We start from the raw sequence: 14,748 nt of genomic DNA, 5'->3' as shown, positions 1-14,748 counted from the left end.
AAAGTGTTGACTTGAGCGATTATCGCTATAGCGCAGCGTGACGTCGATCTTCAATCCATTCAACTGATTGCTCTTAGCGTTTTGGTTGGGAAAGCATTGATCTAATATAAAATATTCGTTAACAAAATTCCAGTTTGACGCTGAAACCGATACACAATTGGCCGACGGTGATCAAGTCTTGCATTAATCAAGTTGTAGTACAATGTTTTCGTAATGATACAAAGTGATTAATCAAATTAAACGTCGCTCAATCATCTAGTCGTTAGTGGTCTTCCGTTACTTATTACGTATTATTACCGTAATGGCGTAATTAGGCTTTCCTCGAGAAAAATGTGAGACGCTCGCTCGCAGCTCGAGAAAACTGAATTGAGTTAAGACGATTATTACTAGCGCAGCGTGACATTGATCTTCAACCCTCCAATGTAGAGTTATTCTTAGCGTTTGATCCGAGAAACATTTCTCTCATGAAATACAGAACATTAACGAAGCTCCAAGTCCAACATAGAAATAGAAATCTATCGAGGGTCGTCAGTTCTTTCTCCATTAAAGTTTTGTATTCATTTTTACATAACATTAGTTGATATCACATAAAAGTTTTATGTCAATGAAGGAGATTGCATCATCCTCGTGACGAAACGATTGATAAATCTATAAATTTCGCGTTAATAAACCTAATGAATATTGTTAATTAAGTTTTGATCATCGATCAGTAATCGTGGCGTTTGTTGGTCGCGCGCGAATTGAAATTTTAGATGTTTGTTTCAAGTCCCCGCGGCTTGTGTGACAGTTTTGTACACGCGATACCTAATCTCGCACGCGTCCTACGCGTCGCAATTCACTTTCCACGTGCTCCAGCAGCGCAATCAAACCCATTTCATTTCGCAGTCCGTCCCGTATCTTCGTCCGCAAACAGATTTTCAAGTGCCGCGCCGATAGCAGGCGCGTTACATAATATCCTCTCGCATTTCCACGGCGTGGCGTTTTAGAGCGTTTTACGGTGGATCTCGAGGTCACGCCGAGAATTGGACCGTGATTCTCGCGGATTTGCGCCTCTCCGGGGGGGATACCTGAAGCTCTGAGCGCCATACGCAGAAAGAGTCCGGTGCTTATCGTGAATTTCCTTGGAGAACGCTTCTTCCTATCGCGCATCGCTTATTAATAAAATTACCGAGAAAGGAGATAAGTATCGCGCGATTTTCCGAACTCCGATCGCCGGAGGCGATCAGAAAATCCTGACTTTTATCTTTGCATCTAGAGATGCACCCCTAAGGGCCATCGCACACAAAATTGCATAGTTGCATATGCATAGCACAAGACAGTCTAGACCAATAAGCATTTTATGCGAGGGGGAAACCGCTGACCAAAATCTTGTACACCAATGCCCACCAGTGAACTCTATACATACTGGAATGAGTGATCTATTGTTCTGGCTGTTGCCGAGAGAGAGGTGCGTTTGGGTGAATCCTTGTCTCCTTCTAGTACTACCTGATTGGATAGTCGCATATAAATGACGAGAAGAAGGGCGTCACTTATATGCGATTATCCAATCAGGTAGTCTAGAAGGAGACAAGGATTCACCCAAAGCACCTCTCTCTCGGCAACAGCCAGAACTATAGATCACTCATTCCAGTATGTATATAGAGTTCACTGATGCCCACTAATGCCCAGTGGGCATTACTTTATCTTATTTATCTTGTTTTATCTTATTTTATCTTATTTTATCTTTGTAATGCCCCAGCAAGACCTAATGCCCAAAAAACGCTCTAGTAATGCCCAGTAATGTCGCAAATCTTTACACCACAATGCCCTCAGCGGTTTCCCCCTCGGTTTATATCCAGACCAACTTGCACAGGTGCATACGCATATGCATAAAGGAATTGATCGAGCTATTTTCTTTAGCGTGCCTTTATGGCCCAATCAGATTCCTTATGCATTACGTTTGTGCGCTATGCAAGTTTATCTGGATAGACCATTAGAACTAGCGTGAAAGATAGCGGAGAATCGCAGCGTTCGTTCCCGAGTGCAGTCCCGTATAAACTTTGGAAACTCCAGCCAAATGTTGGAAATCCTAAAAATATCCCAAGGTCTCGTTTCGTTTGCGAAGCCGGCAAATTACTCTCCGAGTCTCCGTGGCGCGCGCGAATTTCTCAATCCTTTGCGAAAGGATACTCATTCGTCGGAGTTAAATATACAGCAATTTATCTCGATGCGTGACGTTCGTCGTATGACGATGCACAAACGCGGCCATCTGCTACTGCATATCGTCTCATGAATACGTGACGATTATCATGCTGTGACGCGTGTCAAGGACGCGTGCACGAGAGAGAGAGAGAGACAGAGAGAAAAAGGAGATTTTTAACAGTCGAAGACGCTGTGGAAACTCCCGGAACTTGGAAAAACTGCAATTGTTTAGTACTTGATAACTTATCTCGAGAAAAATGTTGGACAAATAACACTGGATGTTTCTCGGCTATTGTTTCAAGTTCCGTTTAATATACACACGGAAACTTTAGCGTCTGCTTCTGTGCAATAGGAATTTTGCGGTGAAATTTGACTGCTTCTTGAGTGCTTCGCGAAAGTAAGCTTTCGACCAAAATAAACGTGTCACGAAGCAGAAAGTAAAGCGATACCTCTCTACTATGTGTCAGCGACCTTTGTATCTTATCTGTTTCTCTTTTTTTTCCACAAAAAATTTTCTTATCTCCTCAAAAACTAGCCGAGGTGATCTTGCACCATTAAAATCTCTCACGATGCTCTAATTGGCAGCCGATAAGACGATACTGTGGAGATATTTTTGGCTCACCGTATATACAGATGCGAAAAACGATTATCTAATTTGCATCGTGCGTAAGTAGCGCTTCGTAAGCAGAAGTATCTGTGCGCGGGTCGTCACGCGAGAATTATTAGCCTGGCATTAAGCGTTTTATAAACTCGCGGTCGATAGCGAGGAACTACAACGCATTACGCAAACAAAAAATAAATGCAAAGTGCAACCAGAGATATAAGTGTTCTCTTATCGCCGTGTCAAAAGCGTCGTTTCTCTCCCATTCGTTGCTTATCGTGTATGAATTAGTTTCCATTTTTATATTATGAAGTTATGAAGAACTTGGGACGAAGAAACTCGTTCTGTCTGCCTCTCGGCGCACAAATTCCGCTAGCTTCTCGCAACTTGAAGCGCGAAATGTAGAATACGAAGACATTTCAGCGTGCGAATGCCACGTACACGCGCGAGAATTATTTTCTTTCGACGAACGTTGTGGAGAGCCTTCCGTATTCGTAGAGCACCAAGTCTTATACTTTGATTTCATTGACGTCAGCATTATCTAACTGTAAGCACACGATAATAGTAAATTTAGGCTGCCAATTTGCTCCTCGAGAGTCGTGTAGTCTTCTTATCTCCCTTCGTTATCGGAGCACAGTTTGATTTTCAAATTCTACTTTCTTTATCAATATCTACCTGTTTTTCTAAATTCCTCGCGCACGATAATAAACTGTCGAAACGATGTCGTAGAGCTGTCGTAGATTGTATCGAAAACTCACGAGTGAATTGGTTTCAGCCGAACAGTGGTCGATAAGAAAATTAATCTTAATCGCACGGAATTACCAGCGTGTTCAAGAGGACCTTTAGGGCAATTACAAATTTCCAATACGTTTAATTCCTCACTGCTAAGCTTCTCCAGTGTGTTGATTTAAACGTTCAGGCCACGAGACTGAAAAATTGGTTTCCTCCGAATGAATTTGATAAAGCGCGCATGTTTACAGTGTTACCTTGTATCGGCCCGGATACGTCAGCGATACGAAAAGGGAGACGGCGATCTGTATGAGAGTCGATCGGTAACGGAGCAAGCAGGGTGTGCCAGAGATGAGCGGGCATGCAACCCGTCCCGGTGAGGGTAGCCAAGCGGTACTCGAGCGTATTCAGGCGTCCGTGCTGCCGATCGCTGGAAAACACGCCACGTCGACATCGGCCCCGCCAATGGAGAAGCAAGATGTTGAGATTGCAGTAAGAAAATGCATTTGTCAATACGGGATTCTGCAAATAAATTAATCGGTGTACAGAATTAAATATATCACAACCCAGTAAACACCAAGTAGCAGTTACATAACATCAATATTGTAATTTCCTACTCCACAATGTAAATGTAATATTATAACGCGCGCGTTGCACTACATTCATATTGTTGAGTAGGAAATTATAATATTGATGTTATGTAACTGTTACTTGGTGTTCACCGAGGGGTAAGCCGCTGGAGGCATTTGTTAGAGTATTAGGCCTTGCTGAGGCATTACAAAGATAACATAAGATAAAACAAGATAAAACAAAATAAATAAGATGCAGTAATCTCCACTGGGCATTAGTGGGCATTGATGTACATGATTTTGGTCAGCGGTTTACCCCTCGGTGTTCACTGGAAATTGTATAAGTTTATCGAGTCTCACGAGTAACGGTGAAAACCTATACTTATCAAAAGACCTTTTAGTTTGCGCACTGCACAGTTGAAAAATTTGTGTTTTCTTGTTAAAACAAATGCCGGTTAAAATTTTTGTGTTAAATGTTTGACACATTCATGTGTTGATTTAACATATTGCTCTTGTGTTAATTGACCTCAAACGTAAGATTATTAAAGTAACCGAAAAGAAATGTTAAAACAACACAGTGTGTACTTATTTTTTAATCTTACACAATACATATGTTCTATATTATTAGCGACAAGATTTATCTGTTAAAATTTACAGAATAAAATGTTGATTTTTTATTCTATGCAACATAAGTGAGAACGATTTCGAACCGTCATTTGACTTATTACACCTGTAAAAATTGCATTAAAAAAATTCATTTTGTCATTAAAAAATATGTTAATTTTACACAGAATTTATTTCAAATTATTTTGAGATTTGCATTTATTTTGTGTTAAAATATTAACAGAGTATTAGTGTGATCATTTAACATATCCATATTATATTAAATTAACACAAAGATTTATGTGGGCCGTTTGGGATATATGATATCTGTTAAATTTAACACAAGTTTTTCAACTGTGTAATAATATATTTGATGTTATTCATTTCTTGCGTACAATGAAGAATAACATGACGTGTGTACGTTACAGAGCAAACAGAAAAAATGCACCGGCAAGGAGATTTCGAATACCCAAAGGGTGTGGACGAGTCTGGTATCCGGTGCGATAGCGGGGGCTTTAGCGAAAACCACGATAGCGCCGTTAGACCGAACGAAGATAAATTTTCAAATTTCGAAGCAGCCCTACTCGGCCAGAGCAGCGATAGGATTCTTGACCACTGCGATGCGCACCGAGGGCCTCCACAGCTTGTGGCGTGGAAACAGCGCTACCATGGTCAGGATAGTGCCATACTCGGCGGTGCAATTCACGGCGCACGAGCAATACAAGAGGATTCTGCACATAAACGGCGCGGAAAGGTATCGCACGAAAGACTCGGCGAGGTCTTTAGCAAACAGAGGAGCAATTACGATTCGAGCGGGAGGGGAACGCTGTGTGCAGACTTGGCACTGTGATTATAAATGTTTACAGAGAAAAGCCATGGGCGAGCTTCCTGGCCGGCGCGCTCGCGGGTGTGACATCGCAGACCATGACCTATCCGTTGGACTTGATGCGGGCGAGGATGGCGGTGACCCTGAAGGCTGAGTACAAGAGTCTGCGGCAGGCGTTCGTGCGAATGTACAAGACAGAGGGAATGTTGGCGTACTACCGCGGCTTCATCCCCACGATCCTCGGTGCCATCCCGTACGCCGGCTGCAGCTTCTTCACGTACGACTTGCTGAGAAACTTACTGAGCGGTGAGTCGATCCCATTCACACGACTGAATCCTCCTTACGCCCGTCGACGGTGGCGGTGCTTGTACTCACATACATACACACATACACATGCGAAAGAAAGACAATCGAGGGTTATACGAATGAGAGTGGCTGTTGTATATGATCGTAAAGCAGGGTACCGATGGGGCACGTCGGGGGCACCCTGTTTCCCCTGATATTGGGACGGTACTAACGGTTTAATAGCGACGCGAGACAAGCCCGACCGGCGGCGTATTTCGAAGTGCTGCGTGCTTCATGTTCGATGATGGCTACGTGTCGATGAACAGTGTACACGGTGACTATTCCGGGATTCTCGACCTCGCTCATTTGCGGCGGCATCGCTGGAATGGTCGGTCAGACAAGCAGCTACCCACTGGACATCGTGCGGCGGAGAATGCAGACGTCAGCGATCAAGGGCCAGCATTATCACACGATCACGTCGACCGTCGTGAAAATTTACACGTGAGTATTTACGCGGCGCTTTAAGATGTAACAGTAGAGTAGCTGTCTAGTTATGAATAAGTAAATTATAAAATCGGCCTACACGGACTGAGCCGACACAAACGTGTCTCTTAAATTTCGAGAAACAAAGATATTTACAGATGTAGAAGTCGATGCATTTGATAACACATTTTCCATCATAAATGTAATTCTATACAGAAGTGTATTGATAAATTATCGTTGTACATGTTACAGGGAGGAAGGAATAATGGCTTTTTACAAAGGCTTAAGCATGAATTGGGTAAAGGGTCCTATTGCCGTCGGAATCAGCTTTGCCACGCACGACACAATACGGGGCACACTGAGGAAAGTTATTTGTGAAGATACATAGAATTAATTGCACTTTGAAAGTTTGGGATTATTGTGGAATAATGCCAACTAACCAATAATTGTAATGATTAATTATAATTATTAATTATTGGTATATACCATTATAATTACAATTATTGCTTGACTGTTATCCAAATACAGTTATATAATTATTATTATTCATAATTATACAAGTAATAATTATAATTATTAACCATTACGTAACTTCATCATTTAACAAAAATTATTTTAATGGTGGATAATATGTCGGCATACAATTTGAAATTTTGCTTGACATAAAAAAAAGTGAAAACTAGTGCGCAAAGCACCCATCGACGACAAGAACGTAAAATAATACTGCAGTAGATCCGTTATTAATAATATAAGGAAACTAGTTGGTTTGTTATTTTGTGTGGGCATTTTGCCACAACATGGGAAGTCATTAGTACAAATTGTTAAATATTATGTACATATTGTTATTCCAAACATTATAGAAATCGTTGGAAAAGATGAAATGTAATATGTGTAGATGCATACACCAAATTGTAATATAAGCATTGGTCCCGTAATATGAAAGTATGGTTTGTATTTCTAGCTTTCTTAACTTCGAGTATGGTGAAAGAGATGTGATTTTTATAAAAATATGATTTACTTGCCTTAATTGTCTTACAAATTTTACGATTAAAGCGAATAAGTTGTTGTATAATTTACATTCGAAATATTGTACATAATCGCGCACACGGCACTTTTACTTTGAAGATCGAAATACTCACGAGAATATTAGTTTTCCTAAATCCATGTAAAATATGGAAATATTGTACAGTTTGTAAGATAAGTTACGCTGGAAATTGAAACATTTAGATCATATTTTATTTGACCATTATGCTTACAGCGTAATTTATTCATTTTGGTGCTGCAATGACTAATCTACGTCTATTTCTCTTTTTTTTTCAATAAAGACTGCAATCGATAACGACAATAAAGTTTACAACTTGCATCGTAAAAAGATCCAACGTAACGTTATATATAAATCTACATTACAATTTATCAGTGTTAAAAATGAATTTGTATATTTGCTTTATTTACATTTCAGCATTTTATGATCGAATACTTTTAAATATCTTGTATATACTTTTAAATGCTGTGCCACATTTTATGTTAACAGTTGAAATGTGAAATATAATAGAAAATAAAGAAGGGAATCAGTCACTTTGTATTGGTCAAAGAAATCTTTTTATGGCCGATGCAGAAAGTCATTGCCTTCTCTATATTTTACAATATACTTTACGCTTAAACTTAGACTTATTAACAAACGCCATCTCTTTGATAATTTCATATTCGCTTTCTTAACAATCGGTTTAAAAAGATTTTCAGAACTAATATAAATTATGACACACATTGCATTGTATAAAAAAAATTATTCTTTAAAACTTTGTAGCTGATTTACGATCATTGTATTGGTTATATATAATGTGAAGTCATTTAGTAAATATATAAATTTTATACAGTGTACACAGTTTCTTATTTCAGCTCAATTATGTCTTTATCTTTATAATCTTATTAAAAGTATAAAAAGTAGAAAAGTTTTTGTATTTCAGATCACGCACGCAGTACGGTATGATCGAGAAATTCTAGATTGTAACGTTAAACATTTGATATGCAGTCTATGTATAAATTATATAAGTATAATCAAGTCATTTATCTAATAAAGTGGACAAAGACTATCGTCAAAATGTCGATGTAGTGTCATGTATAAGATGGAAACAAAAGTATCGTGACATCGTATCGAGGTGAGAATATGACAATGTCGTAAGAATCTGTACGGGTGCAAATCAGATTTATTTCCTAAAAAATCGAACGAGAATATTTTTATAAAACGTACAACTCATTGAACTTCGTGCGACATACCATGATATTTCCAGGAAATGCATGTAAATTACCGCAATCAGAATATTTACAATTATTCACAAATGCATTTCTACTACCATTCGTTTCTCACCTTGAATGCATGGAAATCGATGAGTTTTACCAATTTTTATCATTGTACTTGCATTTTGTATAAACTTGCTAATTACTTTGGCTTGGTCTCCTGGTCGTTGACGTACCTTATGTAAATTTCTCGCTCGTCACTGCCGCCCGGCGGAATCTCGGCTTTGTTTAAATATCATCATGGCTAAAACTGAGCTTGATCGTGTGCAAAAACTCAGTTGAATCTGGTTGAATCTCACTTCTCAAGAATCAAAAGGAACATGCATTCAACTGAGTTACGACGTCACAAGTGAGATTTATCTCAGTTTTCACGTGAAAAAGCAACTTTCCTCGTGGCCCGCCGGGCTTACATGTGTTATCTCATTTCGCACACTCCTGATCGCTCGCTCCCATTACGAAAAATCAATAAAATCAATCAATTCGTAGCACGGACACGCACCAAGTGGAGACTTTATCGGCGGTGCTGAAAAATAGGTGTAGCGAAATAGTTCCAGAAATGAAAACGGGCGGAAGGCGCTGGAATCAGCCGAGAGAAAACGGTATCGAGTAAAACGCCGGCGTGGCCGCTCTCTGCATATATAACGTCCGTGGTGAAGGTTAATTGTTTTCCGCCCCTTCTTGGATAACAAGGTAGAAAAAAGTAGGAAGACTTGACCAGACTTGACTGAACGTGAAATTGGCCCTTAAAGTATTCCTTTCGTTTCTTTCAATAAAAACAAAAGGAGAGAAACGCTTCGAACAGCTTGTCCGGAGACTGGTCCTAGATCGCATCCAACGTGATCCAACGTGTTGACGAAATGGAGAAATCACGTCGAGTGGCGCAAACGGAGGATTTATCGAACGTGGAGTTCGAAACCAGCGAGGATGTCGAGGTTATTCCTACCTTCGACAACATGGGTCTCCGCGATGAATTGTTGCGTGGAATCTACGCGTACGGTACGTCGTTCGCCGCTCATCGTCTCGAGCTAACCTCACTTTTTACGCAGCTTATTTTTTTTTCCTAGGTTGAACCGCCGTAAATTGGTTTACGGAGAAAACGGATCGCCTCGCGTGCACGATCGACGCGATGCGCGTTTTCTTTCCCTTTTCTAAAGATATCGAGACCCGGTGTTTCATTTTCTGTTTAAGTATTTGGCCCGGTCTACAATGAGTCGTTAGTCGTTAGTCAGAAGTCGCAACTATATGTTGATCCTTTTCCTTTCTGGGTAGAAGAAAAAGGACCGACATATAGTTCCAACTTCTGACTAACGACTAACAACTCATTGTAGACCGGGCCTTAACCAAACCGAGCCTGATTGTGGGAATCCGAGGGGGAAACCGCTGACGGCATTGTGGTGTACAGATTTGCGGCATTACTGGGCATTTTTTGGGCATTACGTCTTGCTGAGGCATTATAAAGATAAAATAAGATAAAAGAAGATAATAAGATAAAGTAATGCCCGCTGGACATTAGTGGGCATTGGTGTACAAGATTTTGGTCAGCGGTTTCCCCCTCGTGGGAATCTTTTGTTGCAATTGCCAGCAACTTTCGACCATACGTTTGCGTTTGTCGGATTTTCTCCCTCGTCCATGTTGTCCTTGCATCTTTACCAATGCGCTATCGGGAAACAGCGTGATTTGTAGTAACATCTCAATCTGAAATGTGCCCTTGAATACGTGAAATATATTTTATTTCTACTCCCGTATAGGCTTTGAGAAACCGTCAGCCATCCAGCAACGATCCATCAAACCCATCATGAAGGGCAGAGATGTGATAGCGCAAGCACAATCTGGTACGGGAAAAACGGCCACTTTCTCGGTCGCGATATTACAGTCGCTGGACACGCAAGTACGAGAGACCCAAGTTCTGATTTTGTCCCCGACTCGAGAACTCGCCACTCAGATCCAGAAGGTTATCCTCGCGCTGGGGGACTTCATGAATGTACAATGTCACGCTTGCATCGGCGGTACGAATCTTGGAGAAGACATCAGAAAGCTTGACTATGGTCAGCACGTCGTGTCTGGTACACCTGGTAGAGTATTTGGTGGGTGTCGCAATTTTTATATTTACTTACACGAGAAATCACTGGTGGCTTCTTCCCATATGAATTTAGGCATATGTAGAACACGTACACATTTTCCATGTATGTACAAGCAGAATGTATAAATGTGTCGATATGTGCACAAGTTTACGTGGGATCAATGATTCCTCGTGTACATGATGCGAGAAAGGATTTTTATTGGTGCTAACGCGCGTAAAAAAAATTGTGCAACTAGATATGATTAAGAGGCGAGTACTCAGGACTAGAGCTATCAAAATGCTGGTATTAGACGAATCCGACGAGATGCTGAACAAAGGATTTAAGGAACAGATTTACGACGTGTATCGATATCTACCACCGGCGACGCAGGTTGTCTTAGTTTCGGCCACCTTACCGCACGAAATACTCGAGATGACTAGTAAATTTATGACTGATCCCATCCGTATCCTCGTCAAGCGGTAAATAATTTCATCTTCAATTGTTATTAAACGCGTACGTATGTCGCTCTAATTACGTCTAATTCCAGTGATGAATTGACACTGGAAGGGATCAAGCAGTTCTTCGTCGCTGTCGAACGAGAAGAATGGAAATTTGACACGCTTTGCGACTTGTACGACACGTTAACGATAACGCAAGCGGTTATCTTTTGTAATACTAAACGTAAAGTCGACTGGTTGACGGAAAAAATGCGAGAAGCCAATTTTACAGTCTGTTCCATGCACGGAGATATGCCACAGAAAGAACGAGACAACATAATGAAAGAGTTTCGTTCTGGTCAGAGGTAAGATAAAGTTCCGAAGGTAAAGTCTACGGTTTATCTTTTTTGCAAGAAGTTATATCAATACACTTCCCTTCTTTCTTTACAGTCGCGTGTTAATCACCACGGACGTATGGGCGAGAGGAATCGACGTTCAGCAGGTGTCGCTCGTAATTAATTACGATTTGCCTAATAATCGTGAATTGTACATTCATAGAATAGGTCGATCAGGACGTTTCGGCCGTAAGGGCGTATCGATAAACTTCGTGAAAACTGATGATATAAGAATTCTCCGAGATATCGAACAATATTATTCTACGCAAATAGACGAAATGCCGATGAACGTGGCTGATCTGATATAAAGTGCGACAAATTTACGTGTAGATTAAATATGTTTCGTGTACAAAGATCTCTTTTTCCCTTAATTTTGATTACTCGTTAATACGCGTATAAAAGACGGTATGATGATATCAATAATGTCACCATACCAACCAATTTTCAAAACCAGTTTACTCGAAAATTCTTCGATATCATATCTTTAAGTTATTTTTAGCATAATTTATACTATTCTTATAAGAGGGAATGATATAATAAATAGAGGGAAGTATTTCGTCGCTTTTTATATCGTATAAGTGACAAAGCTATTCGAATGTAACGTGTAAGAAAACTGGACTAATCATACCTGTTTCTCACTAGGTTGCATCATTGATTACGCAGTAAACACTTTTCTTTATGAGAATGGAATAAATTATTCTTTTGTACGTCTTGAACTCCAAAGGCATTACTTGTGTACAATACTGTGAAAACAGATTTCCTTAATAAAATATTTTATGATAACTTTAATTAGTCATTTTTCTCTTCTATAAATTGGTCATTATTCTCTTATATAAATAACAGTTTTAATATAGAAATTAGCCATGTCTCTCTCACACACACACACACACACACACAAGCTAATGCATACTCGTACGTACGTTCTATATATCCGCGTACAAATAATCAATAACTCTGCTGTAGCTGTTCCAGAGTTCAGATGGCAGCGCGGCGTAGCACAGTAACACGCGTTGAACCCGAAATGAAGCCAAAATAGAGAAAATAAAAGCCTGGTGTTGACAATGCGCAACTCTAGAGATACGAGTGAACGTACATAGCTTATCGCGTTAAAAATGTGGGCGAAACATACAAGACACAATAATAAACTAGTGATAAGAATAATCGTTTATTTTCGTGATAATATTGGAAGTGCAATATGAACGTGCAGCTTTTAGCAATATATGTATACATTAATTACAATATCTTAAGTCGACAAGGTAAATAATATTAACGGTATGAACAAAGAAACTAACAGCTTACAGTCCGACATACGCGTGAAATTCATGTTCATTTTTTATCGCTATGTATTAACTTCTGTAATTAATTGATAAAGATTAAAAGAACAGCCGAAGGAAATGGAGCAACAAAATGACTGCACGATTCAGAGAGGACAACCATTGCGTCGCTATCCAAATGATTACAAAGCAGACGGACTCTCATCTACCTGTATGTACTTATAAATTGTTTCGAGGCTGTATGAGCATTGACATTTTAAAATATTTATCATCCTTTCGCTCTTCTCTCGTTTACAGTGAGTAAAACGATGACGAGTCAACCGCAGTATTCGAACACAGGAAGACCCACCGTACGCGTAGCCGTTTACTTAATGACGGGGGTATTCTTAACAATGGAAGTTGAACAGAATGCGACTGCACAGCAGATTTTCACGGTAGTGCAGTCGGAGGCGGAGCTGGGTCTATCGAGATACGCTTTGGCAACCACTACGCCAATTTTCGCACTGTGGATGTGTTCCTCGCAGCTGGAAGTTCAACTGCGTCCAACACACAAGCCCGTGGAATTGGCTGCAAAATGGAATTATCTTGTCAACAAGTACAGCTCTCGTACGGAAGACCCCAACGACGAGGAACCGTTGCTATATTTTCGTAGAAATATATTTCTCTCCAAGTCGGAGGAGGAACAGATCAAGGATACCAAGGTCCTTGAACTGCTCTATGCAGAGGCCAAGTACAACATTCTAGAAGGTACGGAACAAAGGAAGCAAGATAATTTTTCTGTAGAAATAGTGCAATCTCTTTAATAATATAAATTTGTCTTCTCATCCAGGACGGTACGCGTGTGATGGGCCCGCACGTTACGCTAGTCTAGGAGCGTTACAGGCCCGAATCGAACTTGGGCCTTATAACGCGCAAACCCACACCTTGGCGTTTTTCCACAGACATCGCGGTCGATTTTTACCGCATCATTACGCTTCTCCCAGTCTACTACTAGGACTGGGACTCGGATTGGGATTGGTGGGCGGCAAGGGAGCACCCGAGGCGCACCTTCTGGAACAATACAAGCGAATACCTAATCATAACGGTAGCGCCAACGCGAATCCCAAGAAACTGATTCGAAAGTATCTCGAGTTCTGTTGGAACTTACCGTGCTACGGCGCAGCCTTCTTTCAAGGACAAATCGAACGACCCGTCAGAGGACTCGCGTCCTGGATCACTAATCGCGATATGCAGGTTCTCATTGCGATCAATACATCGGGGGTGTACATAGTCGACGATATGCAATGCGTAAGTGTGGTGTTCATCGAGCCGAAATTCTTACTTGAATGCGACAACTTCGAACGGCACTTTGTATAAAGATATATCTGTATACAGTATATAGTATAGTAACATTTGAAATATATTTATGTAGAGCTTGCTATTAGGGCTAAAATACTCGGAATTAAGCTGGGAAATGGCGAAACCCTCGGATGAGAATAATCCGGATTGTCTACCTTGCTTGTTCCTGCAATTTCCAGTACGAGAGAACGGAGCGCGTGTCTACAAGATTCTGCAAGTGTTCTCAAGACAAGTAAATAAATCGTTTCGAAAATGATATACGTGTAATACGTATATTATCAATAATATATGCGTAATTACTTTTATAAATGCAAAATATCGTACAGTAGAGATCGCTCTTTCAGGTGCCGATGATGGACACTTTAATATCCGGCTTTGCGGAGGACTGTCGCCGTCAATTTGTTAACAGCGACAACAATAACGATCACTTGGATCATTCGTTAGTTTTCCCCAGTGGAAGCTTCACAAATAAACTGAGTAAATTTACGCTGGCCACTTTTGATGACGAAGGTAATGAAACAATGTTACAAGATCGTCAAATGCCGATTTATTTATTTCCTAAAATCATTATAGGTCGATGCATTGGTCAAATGGGGTCGTGGTCCTTTCGGTAAATACATTGTGATTGTACATTTTGTGATGCCAATATATTCCCTGATGATACAAAAGTAC

At 40.3% G+C, this 14,748-nt stretch overlaps 3 protein-coding genes across 5 annotated transcripts in view; all 3 read left to right on the top strand.

Moving 5' to 3' along the window:
* LOC105569066 (mitochondrial coenzyme A transporter SLC25A42) overlaps positions 1-8,155 on the top strand; it is a 12,192-nt gene extending 4,037 nt beyond the window's left edge. Inside the window, exons 2-6 of the mRNA XM_012025215.1 lie at positions 3,763-4,003; positions 5,112-5,437; positions 5,550-5,815; positions 6,121-6,295; positions 6,530-8,155. Coding sequence (XP_011880605.1) covers positions 3,863-4,003; positions 5,112-5,437; positions 5,550-5,815; positions 6,121-6,295; positions 6,530-6,665 — 1,044 coding nt within the window. The 5' untranslated portion in view covers positions 3,763-3,862 and the 3' untranslated portion in view covers positions 6,666-8,155. The remainder of the gene's footprint in view (positions 1-3,762; positions 4,004-5,111; positions 5,438-5,549; positions 5,816-6,120; positions 6,296-6,529) is intronic.
* Positions 8,156-9,060: 905 nt separating this feature from the next.
* Positions 9,061-12,248, top strand: LOC105569061 (eukaryotic initiation factor 4A-III). Of its 2 annotated transcripts, XM_012025208.1 has the most exons (6): positions 9,061-9,262; positions 9,355-9,568; positions 10,321-10,656; positions 10,889-11,111; positions 11,180-11,434; positions 11,520-12,248. In XM_012025208.1, the coding sequence occupies exons 2-6, from the start codon at positions 9,430-9,432 to the stop codon at positions 11,770-11,772; spliced, it is 1,206 nt and encodes a 401-aa protein (XP_011880598.1). In that variant the 5' UTR covers positions 9,061-9,262; positions 9,355-9,429; the 3' UTR covers positions 11,773-12,248. The 2 variants fall into 2 exon arrangements, with proteins under 2 accessions (XP_011880598.1, XP_011880597.1); XM_012025207.1 differs by having other exon boundaries at positions 9,061-9,568.
* Positions 12,249-12,329: 81 nt separating this feature from the next.
* On the top strand, positions 12,330-14,744 carry LOC105569062 (putative FERM domain-containing protein FRMD8P1). 2 transcript variants are annotated; one of them, XM_012025209.1, is made up of 7 exons: positions 12,330-12,720; positions 12,837-12,949; positions 13,036-13,485; positions 13,568-14,025; positions 14,150-14,308; positions 14,421-14,586; positions 14,650-14,744. In XM_012025209.1, exons 2-7 carry the CDS (start codon positions 12,859-12,861, stop codon positions 14,688-14,690), a joined length of 1,365 nt encoding a protein of 454 aa, XP_011880599.1. In that variant the 5' UTR covers positions 12,330-12,720; positions 12,837-12,858; the 3' UTR covers positions 14,691-14,744. The 2 variants fall into 2 exon arrangements, with proteins under 2 accessions (XP_011880599.1, XP_011880601.1); XM_012025211.1 differs by having other exon boundaries at positions 12,330-12,736.
* The last annotated feature ends 4 nt before the right edge of the window (positions 14,745-14,748 follow it).

Source organism: Vollenhovia emeryi, unplaced genomic scaffold, assembly GCF_000949405.1.
Source record: "Vollenhovia emeryi isolate VEMERY1.0 unplaced genomic scaffold, V.emery_V1.0 DF939126.1, whole genome shotgun sequence".
Taxonomy (NCBI): Eukaryota; Metazoa; Arthropoda; class Insecta; order Hymenoptera; family Formicidae; genus Vollenhovia; species Vollenhovia emeryi.
This window is presented reverse-complemented; position numbering and strand designations above follow the sequence as displayed.

Coding starts and splice junctions, on each gene's coding strand:
- LOC105569061 (XM_012025208.1), top strand. CDS start 9,430: ATGGAGAAATCACGTCGAGTGGCGCAAACGGAGGATTTATCGAACGTG. Junction 9,569..10,320: donor GCGTGGAATCTACGCGTACG/GTACGTCGTTCG, acceptor ACTCCCGTATAG/GCTTTGAGAAACCGTCAGCC. Junction 10,657..10,888: donor TACACCTGGTAGAGTATTTG/GTGGGTGTCGCA, acceptor TTGTGCAACTAG/ATATGATTAAGAGGCGAGTA.
- LOC105569062 (XM_012025209.1), top strand. CDS start 12,859: ATGGAGCAACAAAATGACTGCACGATTCAGAGAGGACAACCATTGCGT. Junction 12,950..13,035: donor AGACGGACTCTCATCTACCT/GTATGTACTTAT, acceptor TCTCGTTTACAG/TGAGTAAAACGATGACGAGT. Junction 14,309..14,420: donor TGCAAGTGTTCTCAAGACAA/GTAAATAAATCG, acceptor TCGCTCTTTCAG/GTGCCGATGATGGACACTTT.